The sequence below is a fragment of the Vicugna pacos genome, chromosome 35 (genome assembly GCF_048564905.1).
Source record: "Vicugna pacos chromosome 35, VicPac4, whole genome shotgun sequence".
Lineage (NCBI taxonomy): Eukaryota > Metazoa > Chordata > Mammalia > Artiodactyla > Camelidae > Vicugna > Vicugna pacos.
In genome coordinates, this window is record NC_133021.1 from 24,641,487 (window position 1) to 24,664,849 (window position 23,363).

Consider the following 23,363-nt stretch of genomic DNA (forward strand, 5'->3'; position numbering starts at 1 on the left):
AGGATTACAGAGCAGGATTCCAGCAACTGATGGGGACAGAGCAACGGAGCCTCCACCCTGAGCTCACGGCAGCCAGGGGAGCTGCCCGGTCCTCACTGCAGGCCCAGGGCAGAAACTAAACCCTAGAATTGCAGATTAGAAACTCCAGTGGCCCCAATGGACAGCTCAAAATTGAGCTTCCGAAGTCACAGCCATGAGGGGCAGAAATACCGCCCCTGACGGAAAATGCACCAGCAGGGGGAGACAGGGGCAGACAGGGTCTCTGAGAGGGTGTCATTTCAGTAGGATTTTCCCTTCGTGTCACAGCCTTTCCTTCTGACCAGACTGATTGCTACCTAGATGTTTCCAAAGCTTTAACAGTCCATTTTGTTCAGCAGGAGAGACTCTGAAGTTAATGTGTAACAATAAGTTAAAACTGGGCGGGGGTGGGGAGGGGAGAGATGACGTAAGCTGGTGTTTGCATTTTCATGGGAATTGACTCGATGTTAAAGAGAAATATATTTTTCTAGCTCCCCGTTACTGCTTTCATATACACCTTTGCGAGGAATAATCCTGTTACTCTTAATAATCCTGCTACTCCCTTCCATCACTTCCGTGCGTGCTGTATTCCTTATCCCAGATGAAGTCTGCGTGTATGCACTCTGGTTATCATTTCCCTGCTTCTCTCTCTTAAATGTTTTATTATGTCAAGGTAGTTGGACTTAAAAATAGTCTCTGAAGGGTTTTATCATCTTTACTGCGTGTAAATGACCAAACGGAGAGCTTGCTGCAGGAACTTTTTTACATCAGTCATTTACCTTATCTAATTAGTCATACTTATTTTTTGAAATCTGTGTCATTTGGTGGGAACGGCACCACGTGCTTCACACAGTGCGCACACAGCGATAAACCGAGTGTTTAGCCAGTCTGAACAGCCCGGTAGGAACATTGCTGTCTGATTCCTATTTATGAAAGATTTCCCAACATGAGATTTGTATTTGGACAGCGTTTTGGTGTAAAGTTTATTTTTTGATAGCTCTGAAACATTTCAAATACTGAGGTTTCACGTAACAAGGTTACATTGGATTCCCAGGTTTTTCCCCTCCCCGCTCCAGGGTAATTAGTTAATTAAGGTTGCACCCAGTAAATGCTCCCCTAGAAGACTTCTGAGCTTTCACGGGGTAACCTGTCGATGCTGATGGGACATATGGTGAGTGCTTAGATCTGCAGAAAGCATCAGGGTCCTTCTGTGTGGGAAATGGGACACAGGACAAAGTCAGTCATACTCCCATTCTTCAACTTCGCTCCACGCACAGCAATCTGTACATCATAAAAAACTTTAATAAAAACTCTAGAACATATTCTTTTGGCATTCAAGAACTGTGAGGTGAAATATTCTGCAGTTGTTTTGCGGTTATGGCCATAGTCACCCTGCAAGCTGGTAATTTTTTAAAAATTATTACTACTATAGGATATAGAACTGTGATGGTATATAGTGCTAGAGGCCAGGTGGGTGAGAGGAAAATCTTTCCCACCCCTTTCCTATACATCCCTTTCCCCTGATTGGTTTGCCTGTGAAGTTGAAAATAAGCTCCATCAGAGAAGAAATTAATATAGTCCGTTCATTGTTTCATTATATCATTATTTTTCCCCTGGGCTTGGGTTGATAAAGCAGGCAGTTCATAGCTCTTCAGAGCTACGTGGGAAAGCCAGCATTTTGCTCCTTGTCGATCTTGCCCCCTCCCCCCGGGTGGTGGAATAACCCAGAGCTAGGATGTGATCGTCTTCAGGGGCTGCCAAAGAATATTTACTGTATTTTAACAGATTATGTTGACCCAAAAGAATTTTCTTTACCATACTGGATCTTTGTTTCCTAACATGAACAACTTTAAAATGTAGAGACAATTGAAATCATAACTGCAATTACTTGTTTTATTTTAAAACCAAGTTTTTCATTTGCCACTAAAGTGAATTCGTCTTTAGATTCTGCTCTCAGAGACCAAAACTGAAAAAAATCTGAATAATATCATACTTAAAATTCAATTGAAGGTGGCTTTTACTTTCTGTATTATTTTATTCTGAGTAGTTTGATGATAAGTTAAATATTTTCAGTATATGTGGAACTAAAAATTTTTTAGTGAAAATAATATCCAATGTTCACAAATGAAAAAAATTTTAAATGTTTTTCTTTTCCTTTTTAAAATTTTTCCCTATTTTTATTGAGTTATAGTCAGTTTACAATGTTGTGTTGATAAATTTTTTTAAATTAAAAATCACCTGAGAGGTTTTACGCCTTGTTTTCTTCTTGTTTATTTTTGTTGGGGAACAATTATAACAATTTACTTGTAGAAATTCTAATATTTTAGTATAATTTAAGGACCTAAGTTATTGGTGTGGAAATCAGGAAAAGATAAACTTGAGATTTGTTATCAGTTTCTATTCTTCATTTACATGCAGTAAAGATGGTAAAAACCCTTCAGACAATTTTTAAGTCCATCTCCCTCAACATAATAAAATATTTAAAAGAGGAAAGCCGGAAAATGATAACCAGAGTGTATACACGTAGAGTTCATCTACACTGTCAGTCCTGGGCAGATGCTAGGACCTGACCATGGGTGACATCTTGGTGGGAACAGAAGAAACGTCATCCAGGAGCCCGCAGGGCCACCATCTCACTGCATGGGGTTACTCTACTCCATCTACCTGGGTTTTAGCTGTGGGTTTCTTTCCAGCTCACACTGGGAGTTGGGGCCAGTCTCGAACACCAGGTCATTTGACCAGAGTCCTGACGCTGCCCAGACTGGAGCCTCAGCCCCTGAACTCTTGTCATGCTGCCCCTCATCCTAATGACCATCATGGCCTATCCCAGTCCTGCTGTGACTTCCATCACAGACTCACTGCTGTCAAACAGCCCCAGGATGGACACTAGCCCACATCAGCCTAAGGCAGCAACACTCCATCGGCTGCTGCTGTTGGACTATTGGCCATGCTCCTTGGATCCAACTCTGCCAACCTGTCATTTTCTCCAGCCTTGACCTCTTCAAGCCGAGTCACCCCAGGTCCCAGGTTTCTCCTCAAATCCTGGGTATTAGTTTATATAAGTTAAAACATACGTCAGTTCCCCTTTCTTTAGGAATGTCTTTTCGCAGACAGTGGTACTTAAGACTTTTCTTCATGTAATGCCTTTTTGATTTCTTTTCCTCCATGAAGTCTCTGCTTGTTCATCAAAAAACTGAAGTAATCAAAGGACAGTTATTTGCTTTTCGCTTATTTATTCACCTCTTACCTATCACTCCTAACTTGTATTTCTGATCAACCTTAGACAACCAGTCATAGCTCACTGTACTTACTTTATGCAGGCCAAACTGTAAGAGTTCTAATGTTTTATTAGCCTATGCAACTTTATTAGGGAATCAAGGTACACTGATATTTAGACTTTAAAGTATCTTAAAAATAGCCTGAGGGTCTCCGTCACCAGTCTCTATGTGGGAGACATTTCTCTGTCGACTGTAATAGTACATATCTCCAGAATAGAATAAGGAGTTACCTACACCAGTGCCGTGAAGTGTATGGAGTCTAGTTAGTTCAGTGGCTGAAAGCACATGGGAACCCATATTGGGCTTCATGCCACCAGAATGATGGACATGAGCTTGAACAATATAGGGTGTGATTCTAGTCCGTCTCTTAACTGAGAGTCTGCAAGTGGATTCTGACCCAGATAACATGACATTTCTGTCTGGTTTACATTAAGTAAGGCATATGCATATTTTAAAGGTAACTTTTATATTAAAACGAGAAAGATTTTAATAATTTTAGATTCTTTTACAACCATTGGAAGAGCTAGGCGAACACCTATTAGGAAAGCAACAAAAAAACATTCAGATGGAAGCACCCAAGCAGCTAGTGGACAAGGGATCAGTTGGTAGGAACCTCCAGAAACCTCCCACCAAAGAGCTTAGTCTTCAGTGGTAAAGATAGCATTTCAGTGAGGAGGGTATAGCTCAAGTGGTAGAGCACATGCTTAGCATGCAGGGGGTCATGGGTTCAATCCCCAGTACTTCCTCTAAAAATAAATAAATAAATAAATAAATAGACCTACCCTCCCCTACGCAAAAAAAAAAAAAAAAAACCAATTTTTAAAATAAATTTTATAAGAGCTCTGCAGAAAGTCACTGTGAAACTCTTATTTGTCCATTCAAGCCTGCCTGATTCACAAGTTTCCTGTCCTGCCCTCAGCTTTTCTCACAAGCATTTGTGGGGACAGAGACAAAGCTGTGAGTGAGAACTCCCCTGTTAACATGGGCTCTCAGCTACTTCAGTCCGCCCTGCTAGCCTGTACCTGCTCCCCGCTACTTTGTATTTTAGCTTATTTTTCTTGCCTGCTTGTGTTACCCCTGCCATGGTGTTCCTTCTGCTGTGGGTGAGGCTGTTTATTTGTCTCTTCTCGCCTTGGAAGGGCTTGTTCCTCTCTGGAGTTCAGTTACCTGGTTGTGACCTCAGTTTTCTGATGAGTTCAAGAAAAGTTGTGATTTTGTAGTGTGTCTGGATTTTTCTTGTTGTTAGTGTGGGAGTGGCATTTTTTTGCATCCTATGAGGGAGCCAGATGTGTTCCATTATTTTTTTTAACGGATTCATACTTATTACACAAAATTTGCTCAGTAAAGAAACATCAAAAGAAGAAAGAAAAAAGAATCCTACCACCCAGAGATAATCATTGAAAACCTCTTGTGAGCATCCTTGCAGACAAATCATGCAGATTTGCACACACAGCAAGTTACAGGGAATGTTGTTCAATACCACTGAATATCTATATCTATCTATGTATGTGTATAATTAATCATGTATAGTATTTCACTCCACAGAAGTAGCACAATTTACTTAAGCAATATCTATCAATTTACTAGTGCCTTTTAAAGACATTTTTGCTATTCTTTTGTTATTATAAACAATGGCTTTATCATCTTTCATAGAGAGATTACCGTCATGGAAGAGTTGTGGTTATAAAGGTTTTAGATAGAATCATTTGATGAGAGATGTATGTGCTGCTTCTGTAGTCCTGACTTCCTGCAGTGAACATGAAGTCTAGGGTGATGCGGAGCCAGGTGAAGAGACCAACCTGTATAGACTTCCGTGACCTTCCAGGCCACTGGGCAGATGTGCTTGAGGTTTGCATATAACCTGAATCAGCCTGGTTTCTATAGGGCTTCATAGTCCAGTCATCTGCCAAGATGTCTCACGGCCCCTTGGCAGATGTGGAGTGGCACCCTTGGGGTACATCAAATAAGGAGTCTTGTCCTATTTTTGAAAGAATTTTGAAATTGAATGCTAATGATTTTGTTAGAAAAAAATTTACCACTGATATGCGGAGGTCAGTGTTTTGTTTGGACTTCGGGCCTACACAGTGATTAGGGCTTGCTTAGAGACAACCTCCTGTGCTATATCCTCAGCGTTCCTCATCCTTAAGTCTCTTCTCACCAAACTGTAAGCACACAGGCTGCAATTGCATCGCTCTCCTCTCTCCCCTACACCAGCCACCACCCAGTCGTACATTACTGGTGTTCAAAAATAGTTGTTTGTTTAGAAGGTAATCAGAAAAAAAAAAAAGATAATGTGAAAGTCAAGATTAAGGAAATTTTAGGGACAGAAGATCATCTTTCTTCATGAGTTAGAAAGATTGTTTTGATAGTAATGTATTTGAGGGTTTAAAGGAGAGAATTAAGGAGGCATTAAACCTGGGACAAATGGCCAAAGTTTCAGAGGAAAGTTTGTGAATTAGAAACATAATTGCACTTCTGTTGTTGCAAACCTGGGCTGTTGATACCAAATTTAGATTATGTGTTTTAAGTGTTGGGTATTTTAAAACATGTTTTAAGTGCTTAAAAGTAGGAAACAAATTTAAGAATCGTAATTTCTCTTATAAGTAAAACTATTTCTTAATTTTATGGATTTTTAGTTATAAAAATATGTACAAATTCAAAAGAAAATGAGAAATATTTATAATGAATTATTTCTAAACACAGTGTTTGATTATCTTTATTATTATTTTACATTTTCCTACTTAGGGAGTGATCTACATTTATATTACCATTCATTGTCACCTCTACCTGTTGTTTGGCAGTCCAGCATTTGCACCTGTCAATAAAGTAGCCACATAAGGACCAGGACATGTATTCCAGAGAAAGTGGAATGTCAGCAGCTGGCAAAACAAAATGACAGTTTACTGTGGACAGAGCCAGGATTCAAAATAACGTGCTGCAGGAGAGTTGAAAGTTCATCTCAAACTGGAGAGCAAACACTCTAGTCTACATGTGCTGTTTTATTATTCTAACAGTATTGTCTTTGGGAGAGACTGAATAGTTATTTGCTTTACAGAAGATACGCTTTAGTACAGTCTTATCTCTAGCTATGACGGAGTTGATCATTATGTAAGAGTCAGGAAAAGAGGGCCTTAAAAATCGGTCCTAGTTTTTACTGTAGGTGACTTTAAACAGAATCTTTCTTTTTTTTTCTTTTTTAATAGACTTGCAGTTACTGATGGGACTTCAGGTGCAGTGAAATAAGTAAATGTAGATGTCTTTCTAAGTGGACACCTACTTGGTTTTGCCAATTTGTTTTCCTAACTTCCTGTGGATTCGTTTTTTAAATTTGCATTAGCTTGTTCCCATTAGCATATGGGCAAGGGCCTGCCAAAGTCTGGGCTCTTACCCCAGTGATTTCCTTGGTCCACTGTAATCCAGATGGCAGTGAACTTACTCTGTATTGCTTGTGACCTGGTCAGAGAGGCAATTCAAGTGGATTGTGCTCTTTGAGAACAAACAGGTGGAGGGAGCCCCCAAAATGCATGCCTCCTATGACTTGGGGGACTCCCACTTTTTGGAGGCCAAGGAAGGCTAATGGTAACAAAAGGCTTTCACTGTTTTGTTCAGCTGGTGGTGTTGTGCCTTAGGCTCTGTTTTTGGCTTGCTGCCTGTCACATGGACCTTGGGAAGACTGAGTCACTCTGCTGGTGGTGGGAGGTGGTAGTTTTCTCCAGGGCGCTATATAGACAACCAAGGGAACAATAATCTGGGTAGTTGTAGGACCACCAGAAAGCTCTCCAGGACTGTGGGCACTGATGGAGCGGGACTTCAGTGAGCTAATGGAAGAGCAGTGGGTTAGGGTCCCAGTTCAGGATTAAGGCAGTGCTGAGAATCCTGTCAGCCTGGGGATAAATCCGAACTGTGCATCGGCCACACCTGGGCACAGGCCTCCATTCCTGACCTTCTGTTCTTCTCTTTCTAGAAATTTCATGAATAGTCTTATCCGAGTCTTTAGCATCTACTAACACACTGATAACTCCTAGGATCAACGGTGCTTCCAGATTCCAAGCCCTTGTCCTGGTTACCTTTTACATGCTTTCATTTGTGCCGTGGGTGTCTCAAACTTGAAGTGTCAGAATCTGAATTTACCAAAAAAAATAAGGAAAAGAAGAAGAAAAAAAGAAAACTAGCATAAAATTGTATTGCTATTATTTTTTTAGTCGTTGTGAATGGTTCCATTCTCCATCTAGTTGCCACATAAGAAATTATAGGCAATTATCTTCTCACTCAAAAAGTGCCCCAAATTCTCTTTCATAATTCCTTTCTAATATAACTCCTCTACTTTAGCTCTCCTTGTTTTCTGTTGTACCTTTAGTGCTTAGAACTTTTCCGGACACATAGTAGGACACATAGCAAGTACGTATGGCACATAGTAAGTATTTAATAAGTGAAGGGACAAAGAGCATGAACAAAGCAGTTGGACCTGTAGGAAAGAGTTAATCTAGGAAACAGATAAGAACTTAAAAGACATTTTAAAAAATAAATACATTTTGGAGAAACATTCAAGAGAAACTTTTATCCATTAAGCAAGGACAGGTTACCATGAAAAGGAACAGTTTGAGGAATAGAACACTTTCTTGGAAGTAACAACAAACAAACAAACAAACAAACAAAAAAAGGCATTGGGCAGGCTGAATAATAAGATTGACCCAGCTAAAGAGCTTAACTAATAATCTAGGAGATAAAGCACAAAAAAAAAGTCTCTTAGAACATAGTGCAAAGCGGCAGTTAGAGATCATGAGAAAAGTTAAAATACAGAGGGTAGATCCCAGAGGTATAATACCTTTCCAACAGAGTTTTTAGAAAACAAAACAGATACAGTGGAAGTAAGACAGTAATAAAAAAAATAAAACTTTCATTAGCTAAGGGGAAAAAACATTAATATTCAGAGGGACAGACCCACCAAGGGCTAACCAGGGTTGAAAAGAAAAGCAGAATGTCAACTCTTTTTTTTTTTTTTCTAATTGGAGTGTAGTCAGTTGCAATGTGTCAGTTTCTGGTGAACAGCGCAAAGTCCCAGTCATGCATGTGTATACACACACACACACACACACACACATATTTGTTTTCATATTTTTTCATTAAAAATTATTACAAGGTATTGAATATAGTTCCCTCAACTTTTTTAAAAAATCAAATCTCAGATGCCCCTGATTGTAAGATACACCATTATTTTATGTACCACTAGCAAGGAAAACCTGTTGCCAATTAAATTACGACATACACACCAACTACAAGACATCTCAGTTTCAAAGATGCTAAAATGCTGAACAAGACAGGGAATAAGTGTCTTAGAACTGATACAGGTACATTGTGGAGAAATTTTAGGTCTCTGAGAATTGAAAAGAGGGGGAAAAAATCCAGTTTACCTACAATGAGACAAAAAAAGAAAACATTAATTTTCTCATCAGGATACATATCCATAAAAAAATAAGGCAAAGTTTTCAAAAGGAAGAAAAAAGTTTGAACTTTTTTATATCCAGCTAAAGTCTAAATCGAGTATATAAGGAAAATAAAGATATTTTGAACATGTAAAGACTCAAAAAGTTTATCGTTCATGGAATCCAAATCAAGATAAATTACTCGAGAATACTCTAACTAAAAATTTTAAAAATTCAATATGCAGGATGATACGGGCACAAGAAAAAGGAGAAATTAAGGATAACCCTGCTTGGCAGAGCCCATTCGAACAAAATGGGCAACAGATCAAGGGCTTTCTGGTCACAGAACCCACTAGATAAGACAGTGGTGCTAATAAGAAGCAATTGTTTCCCATCTGCTGTATAGGAATAGAGGAACAACTAATCAAGCAGGTTTTTATATTCAGTATATTTTCTCACTACCATCTGCTCTCTGCATCATTGGAGAGTTATAGAAGTGAAAATTCATTATAATTATTATTTAAAATAAAAGTTTATTCATTTATGGTTAAATAAATGAGCAAATGAATGCATTAAAATCTAAAAAAATTGCAGTATGTGATTTACTTAACCATTTTGAAATGCAGCTTTTTAATATCTATAACTGGAGTAATTAAATTTAATCCAAAAGATAGTTGAGAAAAAGTAAAGGTTTTTTTTTTTAAGTTTGTAACTTCACTGGGTGATAACTGCCCAGCTCATTAAAATAAAAAAAAAAGTATAATGGTAAAATTTGACCAATATATAATTACAGAGTAATGTATTAAAAAGCATCCGTAGTGAGAAAGTTGATTTTAATGGGATGTAGTTGTCCAATTACAAATGCAATGGATAAACACTGAGTCTTGTAAATTAAATAAGGCAGTCATGACCCTTGTGGGACTGGCGGTGGCATACTTTTAAACTCATTTGCCTTTCTGTAAGCTGCAGAAAGACCACGTCTTTATGCATTGATTTGAAATGTTATATTCATTTTGGTTATTTTCTTTCCAGGTTAAATATGCTGTACCTGTTGTAATGCATGAAGAAGAGGCAACACCATCAGTGACTAAGGTATAATACTGACTAATACGACCATTATTTTTAACCTAATTATTGTTTATATAGATGCTGACTATTCTTAGAAAGTAGCAGTGGCTTTGAAAGCTACACAAAGTATCAGTCTAATGAAGAGACAGAAGACCTGATTGCCTCTATAGTACGATTCTGGGTTACACCCCTCCCAAACCCAAAGAAATGTCATTCAGGACATTCTTGAAATTCCATTGTTATAGATTCATTTCTTTGCTAAAACTTTGTCCCCTTGTGAAATATAAGGAATACTGAGAAATGACAGAAAGCTCTAATGTGACTGAGTTGGTTAGATCCTTTCCTGATGACTCTTTAGATAGAAAGAGGAAACAGAGTAACTGGTGGTAGCTGCTGCCTATGAGGAAGAGATTTAGAAAAAGTGGCACCTGGTAAGGGGAGGGGCAGTGGAGATACATTTTGGTTGCTTTGCAATGTTGTCTAGAGCCAGCTGTTTTTAAGTGAATCCTTTCCAGGAAATGGAGGCATGGGATCCTAAATGTTTCCAATTTATGGGAATTTGCAAGTAAGGGAGACTCATTGTTCCCTCAAATTACTTTTGATGGTAGTTAGAATATGCCCACTAATCAAAATAGACTTTCAGATTTACAGAGAAATGGGGTGGACTGTTCATGTAATTAACTTTGTGATGTATTTTCTGTTGAAAGATTGAAGAAGAGAAACGTGTTTTGGAAGAGCAGATAGAAATATTAAAGGCTAAGTTAGAGAAACAGAAAAAGAAGACAGAGAGGTACTGGTAATAATAATTCATAATTGTTCATTTGCAGCTAATACAATATTTAACCATCTCTAAATTTATTACAGGTGTCAGAAGGAATCAGATCAGATGAACAAAATCTGGGAAAAGAAATTCTTAATTCTCAGGAACAGGTATACTATGGTGATAAATACAAATTCTATTTATAAAAATACAACCAACCATCTTTTAAGGAAATTGGGGGCCTTGTGTTTATCTATATATATTAACTAATATAAAATGCCCACACACTTCTAACAAGAAATGCAAAATAGTTGGCCTAAAATAGAAGGGTTGTCAAAAGTCACTTCAAAGGAAAAATAATTCAAGTCTCTGTTTTATTTTGGATCTCAGTGTTTCAAATTTAAATGATCAACAGGATGGACAGACCTGATACCTGGTTTAATCAGAGTTACACGGTCATCTTCCTCTATAGAACTATTAATCATTTTCCTGCTCATTTGCACATAATGATATTTGTCTTCAAATATAGAGACCTGAATGAGTGAGGGAGCATGCCAATATGATTACCTGGAAGAGACTTCCAGGCGAAAGAATGTCAAGTACAAAGGTCCTGGGGTGGGAGCTTGCTTGTGTGTTCAAGGAGAGTGAGGAAGCCAGCTGGCTGGAGTGGTGTGAGCAGGGGAGAGTGGTAGAGGAGGTCGGTGAGATAGAAGACTTGGAGTTTTTCTTTGAAATGGGAAATCACTAGAAGCTTTGTTTTTAATCGATAAGAAAATTTTCTCATTTACATGCCTAGTGGGTCATTATCACAGTTAATACAGTTAGCAATATAAATTCTTTAGTATTACTTACTGACCAGATCATATTCAGACTTTTTGATTATCTTAAGGAAATCTTTTACAGTTGTTTATTTAAATTGGGATCCAGGATAGGTGGACCACTGCGTTAGGGTGTTGTCTCCTTTAAATATTTATTTTTTTTTCTGTAATGGTCCCACTTACCTCCCCATTTTCTCCAATCCATTGTTTTTCTAGAGGAATATGCCCATTTGTTACATAGACTGTCTCACATTCAGGATTTGGCTAATTGTTAATGTGCATGTGTGTAGCTGTGTGGTTCCTCTATCTGTATTTCCTTCTTCAGCTGTATTTTCTACAAACTGATCTTTAAATCCAGAGTTGATTGACTCAGGTTCAGTATTTTAGGCAAGACTACTTCCCTCGAAGTTCTGTGTAATTCCCATTGAATCACCTCTTAAGGCACATAATGTCTGGCTGTATTTTATTCACGTGTTATCAGCCTAGTTCATATATTGTAAAATTCACCATTGTCCTTTCTCCAAATAATCTGAACATCCATCAGGGATCACAAACAATGATCCAAGATTTCATTAGGGGTTGCAAATTGGTGATACTTGAATTTTATCTTACCTTCTGCATTTCTTAGCTGAATTCTATTCAAGAAAAAAATTTCTCCCAACTATTTAGTTACCCTGAAATACGGTTTCAGGTGAGATAAGATAAATGCTTGATTCCCTTTATTTGTCAATATTCAGAATAATGAGTTGGTGCCCTAAAACCTCATTGGAAAATCTTGAACTAAGGAAAGACCCAAACTGACCTGCTGTCTTACAAGAATTATTTTGACCTCTATGTTGATAAAAGGCCCTAGAGAACTCAAAGGAAAAGCAAGGAGGAAAGTTAGGAACTCCAGAAAGAATAACCCTCTCTTAAGCAAAACAAGATGGTGATTTGACTGGGATGGGAGCAGTGGAGGTGCTGAGAAATGATTAAATTTGGGGTGTATTTTGCAAGTAGGATGTGTTGAAAGATTGGAGATAAAGCGGGAAAGAAAGAAGTCAAGGATGATTGCAAGGATTTTACCTAAATGACGGGAAAGATAGAGTCGCCTTTCAACTGAGACGAGCAAGCACATTTTGGTGGGAAGTCAATTCAGTTTTGAGACATTAAATTTATGATGCCTTAGTCACTTAAGGATAGATGTCTAATGGCAGTAATGAGCACATGAGTCTGGAGTTCAGAAGAAAGTTGAGGCTGGGCACATACATCTGGGATGCATTTAGCACAGATGGCATTTAAAGCCATGAGATTAAATGAGATCAACTAAGAGTGAGTGTTGGAGAAAAGCAGAGATGTACAAGGACTGAGTCCTAATATTTGTTAATATCTAACTCTCAAAAACTTTTTTGAATCTGTTTTCCTTCCAAAGGACCTCCCTCTTTTGTGAACTGTTTTCATCTTTTGCTTTCTTGTCGGTTGTGAAATTCCTTTATGTATTCTTCGTCAATTTTAGATGTTATATATTTCTTCTCCCAGTCTATTAACTTTGTGTATGCTGTCCTTTATTGTACAGAAATTCTTAGTTCTTATCCATTAGTATTTTTGCCCTAGGTTTGTGTTTAGAGAGTCCTTCCCCATCTCCACTAAAATGTTCTCGCACGCTTTTATACAAGCCTTCTTGATTTACCTCTCATGTTTAGGTCTTCACTCCATTGGGAGGTCGCCTTCCTATGCCAAGGGAAGTACTTTCCCCAGCACCATCTACTAAACAGCCCACCCTTTCTAGATTGGGTTGTGGGGCCACTTTAGTCATATACTGTGTTCTAGTACATTCTGGAATCTGTTTCAGTGTTCCTACCCTATTCCATTTATTTTTCCTCTCCAAACTGTTCTTATACTGTGATTTCTATGGTATGTGTTAATATCCCGTGCGGCTCTTCCCTCCTGTTTGCTTTTCAGGGCGGGAAGATAGGTAGTTTTAAAAATGAAAGAAATAAGTTCATACCAACATGTTGACATTTTTACTTGTATCCCTTTGCTCTTACATCGAAAACTCTAGTTTCTAATTGCATGAACATAGGACTGATTTGCTCTTTCCTGTAATTTCTGTTCCTTTTCATCCCTCTGCTTCTTTTATTTCAGCTTTCACACCCTCAAGAACGAGATGTTTACTAGGCACACATTGTTCCGTCAGTTTGCAGTGCTGGCTGATACATCCTTCAGTTACCAGGTAAGTACCTGTCAGGGGTAGATGCTCTTGGTCTCTTTGATGATATCTGCAACATGCCTTCCTGAACCTATTTCACATGTGCTGACCCCTGACGTTAGAGGCTCTGGAGATGACAGTCATTCTGCTAGATGCTGACGGCATAAGGCAGAGTGTCTAAACCCAAAGAGCTCATCTAATGTGCGATATAGATGTATACACAAATTGTTACCCCGCAACATGGTTGAGCTATCGTAGAGGCAAGTGAAAAATCTCAGAGAAGGGGTGACTCATTCCAGCTGGGAAGCATCTGTCAACCTGACTGTGGGTATGGATGGAAAGTGGGAAGATACCACAGCTCAAGATCCAAGTATCCAGTCACTTCCAAAGGGAAAAAGGAGGTAAAAGAGTCTGCTCTGAGTACCAAGCCATTCATTTTCACACTAGAAATCACCTGTAGTTAGAGTCCAATTCTAAAACAGACTTTTTAAAAAACCAAACACTTACTGAATGTTTTTACTTGGGAGTTGTAACTGTGAAGGTAAATGATGCCTGGGATAGAAATGTAATCAATAAATTGCAAACAATCAGTTAATTAACATACTATAAATGCTGCTGAGAAACTGCTATGATACTAAGTGTTCTGGGGACAAGTCATGTTTGTGGGAAAGGTCACAAGAAATATAAAATATGTGATACAACATTGTAAAATGATTATAAATCAATAAAAAATGTTAAAAAAAAATAAACCCAAGGATTTTTTCACAAAAAAAATAAAAAATAAAATAAAATAAAGAAGAAATATAAAATATGGTTTCTTGTGTCAAGAGGCTTACAATCTAAAATCACTTTCTTTTAAAAATTTTTCAACAATTTTCGCTTTAAGACGATTTTCTAAATGCAAGTTGCTGCAAGAGATCAAAGAACTTAAGAACATCGGCAAGATAACATTGTTTCTAATTTGTAACTAAATTTACATACGAATATGAACCTTGCTGAGGAAGTGTTCCGAGTCTGGTCTACATTGCTGGGAGTATATGTAGTCTCTTTCTTTTCCTTTTGGTTTTTCCTCTTCTCAACTGAAGTTTAGATATTTAATCAGCTGGACAAACTAAACATTGGAGGACCCATGAGAATGTTGTGCTACTAAAACATCGGGCTTTTAAAAGATTATCTAGTAAAATTTTTTGATCCAAATTTGAATTGTCCAGACTTTATGAAACAAACTTCTAACATCTTGAAATTATACCAGTCCAGGCATATTAATAGAGCCAGTCTTTTCCTTGAGAAAAATCTTGGCCCTGCTCTCAGATGTCCATGCACTCTGTCTTCCTGTGGGGGAGGGACAGCACTCCATCTAGTCGAGAATACATCTGTGTGCCACTGCTTGGTTGGGATTCAGGCTCATGAATCCTCATCTGTACAGCTACACAGTATGTAGGCACTGAAGACACCATCAGTGTGGATGGCAAATATTTAAGAAAAACAGACAGGAAGTGAGGGAAGAGGAGAGAATGATGAATGAATGCATTTTGGGTAAAGTAACATTTTCTCTTGGGTCTCTGCACTGTGGTCACTCATCCATTCACAGATATTTGCTGAGTACAAATATGTGCCAAGCACTCTGCTCCAGGCTGGGATAAGATAGTGCACATGACAAACAGGGCTTCTTCCCTTACGGGTTATAAATTCCACAAGATCCCAGACTGGTCTGTCCTACACCCCAAGGTTAGAATAGTGCCTTCACCCACAGTGTAGACAAGATAGATGCTGATAGGGAAACTTCACATTTTTGGCTCTCGCCGCAGCGCCGGCCGCGCCCGCCCCGCCTCTGGGCGCCGGCTCGGGAGCCCGGTCCGCGAGCGGCGGCGGCGGCGGCGGCTGCGGGGGTGGGGGGGCACGATGCGCGGTTTGGCGCGGGCGGGCCCGGCCCGGCTCCCCGCGCTCGCGCTGCTGACCTGCGGCCTGCGGCGTGTGGCCGGCGCGGGCGGGCAACGCGAGCCAGGGCTACTACACGGCGCTCGTCAACGGGACGGTGCAGCAGCCCGGCCGCGGCGCCCTGCTCACGTTCCGCATGGACCGCGGGCGCTACGGGCTCGGCTCGCCCAAGGCCGAGGTCCGCGGTCAGGTGCTGGCGCCGCTGCCCGTCCACGGAGTTGCTGATCATCTGGGCTGTGATCCTCAAACACGGTTCTTTGTCCCTCCCCACATCAAACAGTGGATTGCCTTGCTGCAGAGGGGAAACTGCACGTTTAAAGAGAAAATAGCGGGCTGCTTTCCACAATACGGTGGCTGTAGTCATCTACAATAATAAAGCCGAGGGGCCAGTCACCATGACTCATCCAGGCACTGGAGATATTATTGCTGTCATGATTACAGACTTTAGGGGTAAGGACATTTTGAGTTATCTGGAGAAAAACATCTCTGCACAAATGACAATAGCTGTTGGAAACCGAATGCCGCCAAAGAACTTCAGCTGTGGCTCTCTGGTCTTCGTGTCAATATCCTTTATTGTTTTGATGATTATTTCTTCAGCCGGGCTTCTATTCTACTTCATTCAGAAGATCAGGTACACGAACGCTCGGGACAGGAACCAGCATCGCCTTGGAGATGCAGCCAAGAAAGCCATCAGCAAATTAACAACCAGAACCGTAAAATAGGGTGATAAGCAGACAGACCCAGACTTCCATCATTGCGCAGTCCGCATAGAGAGCTATAAGCAGAACGATGTTGTCCGGATCCTCCCCTGCAAGCATGTTTTCCACAAATCCTGCGTGGATCCCTGGCTTAGTGAACACTGTACCTGTCCTATGTGCAAACTTAATATTTTAAAGGCCCTGGGAATTGTGCAAAATTTGCCGTGTACTGATAACGTAGCATTTGACGCGGAGAGGCTCACCAGAACCCAAGCAGTTAACCGAAGATCAGCCCTAGGTGACCTTGCCAGTGACAACTCCCTTGGCCTTGAGCCACTTCGAACTTCGGGGATCTCACCTCTTCCTCAGGACAGGGAGCTCACTCCTAGAACGGGAGAGATCAACATCGCAGTGACAAAAGAATGGTTTATTATTATTGCCAGCTTTTCTCTCCTCAGTGCTCGCACACTCTGCTACATGATCATCAGAGCCACAGCTAGCTTGAATGCTAATGAGGTAGAATGGTTTTGAAGAAGGAAAAAAATGCTTTCTGACTATTGCCTTGAAGGAAAAAAGAACCTATTTTTGTGCATCATTTACCAATCATGCCACACAAGCATTTATTTTTAGTACACTTTATTTTTTCGTAAGATTGCTAATGCCAAAGCTTTGTATTAAAATAAATAAAATTTTAAAAAAGAAACTTTAAATTTTTAAGTTACATATTTGAATAAAAGCTATGAAAAGAAAAGGTTTAACATTTTCTTACTCTTGAGGTGTACTTTACATAGGTAAAGTGCACCAGTATTAAGGGTATCATGTGAAGAGTTTTGATCTGTGTGTAGCTGTCACCTCAATGCAGGGGTAGGACATTTCCATCATCCCTGAAAGTGCCCTCGTGTCCCTTCCCAGACAGTACCTCCCCACGTCAAACCAACGTGTTCTGATTTCTCCCATGACAGCTTAGTTTTGCCTGTTGTTAAAATTCATGTCAGTGGTATCCTGTGGTCTGTACTGACTGAATAGTATTCTGTTGTATGAATAAGCCGTAATTTGTTTATCCATTCCCCTCCTGGTGGAGACTAAAAAGCAGCTATAAACATTCTTGTGCAAGTCGTTTGTGGAAATACGTTTTTGTAAGTCTTACGTAAGGATAGAATGGCTGCAATATAGGAGTATATGTGTTTATAAGAAATTGCCGCTGTTCCACAGTGATTGTATCATTTTCCCTCCCACCTGCAATGTTTGAGTGTTTCTTTTGCTCCACATCTTTGCTAACTTGATAATATCAGTTTTTAAATTTTAACCATCCTAAGATAGTACTCCATTGAAGTGTCAACTTGCATTTCCCTGATAAATAATCTTAAGCATCTTTTCATGTGTTTATTGGCCATTCTTAGATCTTCTTTTGTAAAAAGACTATCCAAGACTTTTTTTAAAATTGTGGTAAAATACGCATAACGAAATTTGCCATCCCGACCATTTTTTTTAACCTTTTTTTTAATGGAGGTACTGGGAATTGAACCCAGGACCTCATGCATGCTAAGCAGATGCTCTACCACTGAGCTATACTCCCCCCTCCACATTGTAACCATTTTTAAATGTATAGTTTAACAATGTGACAGTCACACTGTTGTGGGACCAATCACCTGAACCCCCTTAATCTTACAAAACAGAAACTCTGTACCCATTAAACAACAACTCCCTGGCCTCTCCTCTCCCGACTTTTGTCTGTTGTTAATTTTTACTAAGTTACAATATTTTGTTATGTGTTTTGGATACATATGTGTTTTGTCAGATATATGTACTGAAAATGTTTCTCCCTAGTCTGTAGTTTTTCCTTCCATTTTCAGAACAATGTCCTTTGAAAGTCAGAGTTTCTAATTTTAATAAAGATCAACTTAGCTCTTTTTTTCTTTTGCAGATTGTAGAACTATATCTCACATTCCACATATACTTCTTATGGTATAATTTTGATCTTTCTTTTCCCATTGAATTTTACTGGCTCCTTTGTTCCAAATCAATTGGTTATGTGTATATGAGTCTATTTCAAAACCCTCTATTTTGTTCTGTTGGTCTATGTATCTGTCTGTCCCTTTGCCGATACTATACCATTCTTAATTAATAACTTTATAGTAAGTCTTGAAATTAGGTAGTATAAGTCCTTCAATTTTATTCCTCTTCTCCAAGATTGTCTTGGCAATTCTCTATCCTTAGTACTTCCATATACATTTTAGAATCTGCAAGTCAATTTCTTTTTTAAAAAATCCGCTAGCATTTTGCTTGGGGTGTTGTTGAATTGTATTTCTTGAATGTCTTGAGCCAGTAGTTTATTTCAGAATCCCAAGACCCAAAAAGATACCAGACATTTAGTTAAATAAATCAATGGCAAAGATTTCTTTTTAAGGTTTGAGGCTGTGCTCTACAAGCTAGTAGGTGTAGCTCTCAAGGAAAAGCTCATGAGGATTGTTCGCTGTTGCTGTGTGTTATATATTATGTTACTTTCTCATTCAACTCAGGGAGATGCTTCACTGTCATATCTTTTTTATGGATTAGACTTCATTCATAGCTTGTTGGGTTCTGTCTAGCTGTGAATTCTAAATTGTCTGTTATCCATTCTATTAATGTCTTCTTGTCTTTTACTGTTAACTTTGCTCAACCTTTGATATTTCTGTGTCATTTTGTTTTAGTTGTGAACTTACAAGAAACAACGTGATTGGATTTTAGTTCTTTGAAAAACGTTTTGCTTTTCACCATTCAGTTCCTGGGAATTGGGACCACTACAGTGTAGCTTCCAGGATCCAGGCTGCCCTGGGCTTTGTAGTACCTGACCACGTATGTCAGTAAATCCCAGATGGCATAGGGATAGTCAGAAGGAAGTAGAGTCAGAAGAGACAACAAGGAAAACATTTTTCTTGAATTTTCTCTCAAAGTAGCCTGAGTAAGGAAGGGATCTATTCCTTGGATTTAAAGGAAAGGATTTCCCCAGCAAGTAAGTTAGGAGCATAATTTTCATATCTTGGTTAACTCAGGGTTGAAGAACATTCTCCATCCCTTTGGGCTGATCATTATTGCCCCTGGATAACACGGTACATACTGTCTGTGTCTTTCAGAAAGTTAAACCCTTACATGTGCAGTCCAAAATGAACTTGGTAACAGAGTCAGTGTCTTCTGGAAGTGTTCATCACTCATCGTCGGTAGGTAGATTATTTCTTCCTTATTAAACATTTAATCTGTCAGTATCATTCAAGCTCAGTAATGGAACTTTTTGATTTACCTGCAGATGGACAGCAAGTATGTAGACCTGGTCAGTGATCCGATATCCTCTCAGCTTTCACTGAAGGGTAAGGACCTTATTGTTGCAGGAAAATATTCACACACGGGATGGGTACTTAAGCAAGGGTAATATCACTTTTCTTTGCCATCCTAAGATGTTTGGTTTCTGGGTGAATGCAAGACTTTTTTCAGCCAATTTGTAAAATTGATACTTAGATATGGTGGATAAAAAACGCTAATATGTGTTTCTGAATATTGATCTGTGCTAACTGAAAATGAATTGAGTCATATTTCAAACCTAGAAACTGTCTCAGTTGGAATCCATGTTTCGTTGTTAAACTGCCAGCAAACCTGAAGCTCCTGTTAAATTCCTATTGTCCAATTTAATACTTAGGAGAAAAGTACGTCTATTTCTAGCATCCTTGTCTCCCTTCAGTCCTTGCGGGGCCTCAGATTGGACCCCTTTAGAGGTGGAAGTACATTTGTCCTTAAGTTTCTGTAAATCTTTATGAAACAACTGTGCTTGCTTTTCTCTAAAAAAACAAGTTGGGTTAACAAAATATGACATGATTAGTTTGAATTATTATTACTGATACTAATCAAAGGGTGTCAGTCATTTCTGTTTTTCATCTCCTGGAATGTTGAAAAGGAGACTTTCATAATGAATCTCTATGCACAGAGGAAGTGTGTGATAAGAGCTTAAAATCGTCTACTTTTGAGAGCTAGATTGAGCTTTGGCAGAAAGGAACGTCTCTTCTGGGTCTCTGTGCATTGGAGAGCCTTTTTCTGTACTGCTGACATGTATAGGCAGTATCATTTTCAGATGCGTCTGCCCTGGGTACAGAGGAATCTCTGTGGTCACATTGCTGGCTGCCTCCTGGGCTGGCATTTTAGATCACAGTGACCCCCAAGACTGGACTCCAGAGCACTCAGCTGCCTGCTAAGACCGTGACAACCTTTCAAAGACATCAGCATTTAAATCGGGGATTAGATCTGTTGAGTTGTTGGAAATTCCTACCCGTACAGTAACTTATTTCTAAACATCATTTCTAAAACATCATAATGTGTTAGGAGAAGAGAGACTCTAATGATTTATCATTAAAATGGAGCTTGTCGAATTTGGAACCTGTGTTTGACCTGGCGTTTTAGTTAGAGAGTTTAATTCACAGCAACATTCCCTTCCCCAAAAATTGAGTTGAGGATTTTACATCCAAAACTGACTGTTCTCAGCCAAGCAGACCATTTTTCAAAGGTTCATTTGGAGTGAGTACAAACCAACATTGATGACCACGTGGGCCACGAGGCAGCCTCTGCCAAAACAGCATTGTCACTCCCGGTCGTGTCCTCTGCCCTGAGAATGCCAAGCGTAGAGTCATTTCCACCCTGTCTACTGAAAGCCCCCTTTTTTGCCTTACTAATAAAATTGAAAGTAAATGCTATTTGATGATCCGCAATTTTGCAGGACGCCACTAGGCGTGTCATTCTGAATGTGACAACTGCACCCAGAAAGCCTCTGGACAGAACCCTGAAATGTCTTTCTACAAAATCTCTGATGTAACGTTGACACCTCCTGTTCTTAAGTTAGTGTGGGGAAATCATCCCATTAACAGAAATTTCTGGTTAAGTGGGTTCCAATGAAATCAAAATTTACTAAAAATTAATTTTCTGTTTTTAATGAATAAGAACAATCAATAAATGAGTGCCAGAAGGAAATTGAATGACAGATTTAGTAATTTGGGGAGTAAATGAATTTTTTTCATTAGATAGCAGTGTTCAATGGTTATGGCAACTGAGTGGCATTCATACTAGAAGCTTAAAGGGCCAAATTGTCTTCACAAAACAAATCACCCCAAACTTCTCAGGTACTTCAGAAGATTGAACACCCCCTTCGGGCCCCTAGGAAATAGTTTAATACATTATTAGTGTTTTCAAAGAGTAATTCACAAATACATCATCAAACAGGTGATTAGCTACATGGTTAGTATGTGCCTGACTTACAAACCTTTATTACTTTCTGTAACATGGGAGGTTACTGTAACCTACCTGGGGACAGAAGCCAAATGGAGCTCCTTAAAGTCACTGTTGCATTGGGTTCTGTTTTATAAACTATGTAAATAGAATATAAATATTTTAAATATCCTATTGACTACTTCTTGCCTCCACTAACAGGACCTTCAGGGTTGTATCAAAAGACTGGGGTTCTCACATTGTACTTTCATACCACAAGACTTTTGAAAATTATGGATAACTAACACTTCGTGGGTTGTAGGTACTGTTCTAAATGTCTTTCTAGTTTTAACCCTAATTGTCACAAAAACCTTATAAGGCCAGCACTCTTGCTTTCCCAAGTCTGCAGAGGAGACAGTTGGATACAGAAGGGTTTAGTAAGCTGCCAGGGTTATGACTGCAAATAAACAGATTATTTATTTATAAGTAAGGCTTAACTCAGACCCAGGCAGCGTTGCCCCAGAGCCCAGGCTCGTCACCACCCAGTTATGTTGATTTGTCCAAAGACTCATGCATGACAATGTGCAGTCCCATTTTCAACTGCACACACTGTAGGAAAACATGTGATGTAACAGAAAAGCTTTGGAGGTGGACAGACTTGGGTTCCCATCTCATTCCAGCCACTTACTCACTGGGTGACTTCATCTCAGCCCCCTTGGCTGTGTGAAATGGAGAAGGTGACCTCCTCGCTTAGTTATGAGGATTCAGTGAGTTAATATCAGTGATGTGCCCAGCTAACTGCACCCCTACCTCTCCTCCTGAGCTGTGCACAAGGTAATCCCTGGGTCCCCAAAATAAAGGCTGGCAAACCTGCATGTTGATCCACTACACGAGACCTGTAATGTCCTCAGCAGCAGGCTACTGCTTTAAACAGACTAGTCTGTCTCTCCTTACATTCTTTAGTAACTAATTGTCAACCAAGCATAAGTAAGAATAAAATCCATCAAAATATACAGTAAGTATTTTGAAAAGAGCAAAAGTAAACATGGAATATGACTTAAAGCAATGTTATATCAAGTGATATGTCTTTCTTAAGCAAATTTAAATTGACTTTTTGTTATGCAGCAAACTTTACTCCAAAAAAATTCTAGCAAGAACAACAGAATGAATTGTGCAGCACAGAAGGCTAAGAGATAAATAAATCCTCGTTAATATAGGGGAGTGAAAAAATGAGGTCCAGTACTATCTGCAGAATTTCAAAGCCGTTTTTTACACGGTAGTAATTATCCCAAGAGATCCCAGGTAACATTATTAATTTGTTTGCTGCTTACCTGTGATAAAATTTGGGATCTGAGCTGCTCATTGTGTACCGTGCACTGCTGCAGATTTTATGTACTCAAGAAGACCTTTCTCACAGTCCAGTAATTAGGTGCTGTTGACATTGTAATCTTTGGAAATGTTCCTAATGAGCCCCAAAGACACGAATCTCATAGATAAAACCACAAAGTAACAGTGACTCTTTAAGTGGCTGGTTGGTAAGAGAAAGCGCAAACATGAGTATCTGAAACGCAGGAGAAACCCAAATTTAAACCTAGATTACATTGTGTTGTTAATTCTGAGACTTTTAGGGAAGAAACATGGAAGAGGTGATTTGAAAGGCTTTTAGAGAATAGTACAACGATCGCCATACATTGGATAGGATCTTTAAAACTTTCTTTTTGCCCTTTGAAACTTTGGACCTGAAAAGTGTTTTCTTTACTAAGTTTATTATCTAGCCACCAATTTATAAAAGTAAGTATTAATAAACTGGAGTTCAGTTGCCCTTTTTTGTTTTAAACACAAAGATAATTTTAAAAATGACACAAGAAATTGGAGCTTAAAAGATAAAAAGAAAAGAATTTCAGGCGTAAGTGTTAGCATTGTTTTACATATTGTTTCTCCACTTCAGCTA

The 23,363-nt window shown here is 39.1% G+C and overlaps 1 protein-coding gene and 1 pseudogene across 12 annotated transcripts in view; both read left to right on the top strand.

The window, feature by feature from the left end:
• C35H10orf67 (chromosome 35 C10orf67 homolog) overlaps nucleotides 1-23,363 on the top strand; it is a 111,033-nt gene that overhangs the window by 66,711 nt on the left and 20,959 nt on the right. For 9 of the 12 annotated variants that reach the window (XM_072955292.1, XM_072955293.1, XM_072955297.1 and 6 more), the window contains 6 exons: nucleotides 9,752-9,811; nucleotides 10,495-10,577; nucleotides 10,652-10,717; nucleotides 13,490-13,577; nucleotides 19,303-19,386; nucleotides 19,473-19,533. In XM_072955292.1, the coding sequence (XP_072811393.1) occupies nucleotides 9,752-9,811; nucleotides 10,495-10,577; nucleotides 10,652-10,717; nucleotides 13,490-13,577; nucleotides 19,303-19,386; nucleotides 19,473-19,533 (442 nt within the window). Of the gene's footprint in view, nucleotides 1-9,751; nucleotides 9,812-10,494; nucleotides 10,578-10,651; nucleotides 10,718-13,489; nucleotides 13,578-19,302; nucleotides 19,387-19,472; nucleotides 19,534-20,276; nucleotides 20,591-20,927; nucleotides 21,184-23,363 lie in introns of those variants that run through there. The other 3 variants (XM_072955299.1, XM_072955294.1, XM_072955296.1) reach the window with 3 other exon arrangements.
• LOC102531636 (E3 ubiquitin-protein ligase RNF130 pseudogene) lies at nucleotides 15,441-16,808 on the top strand (annotated as a pseudogene).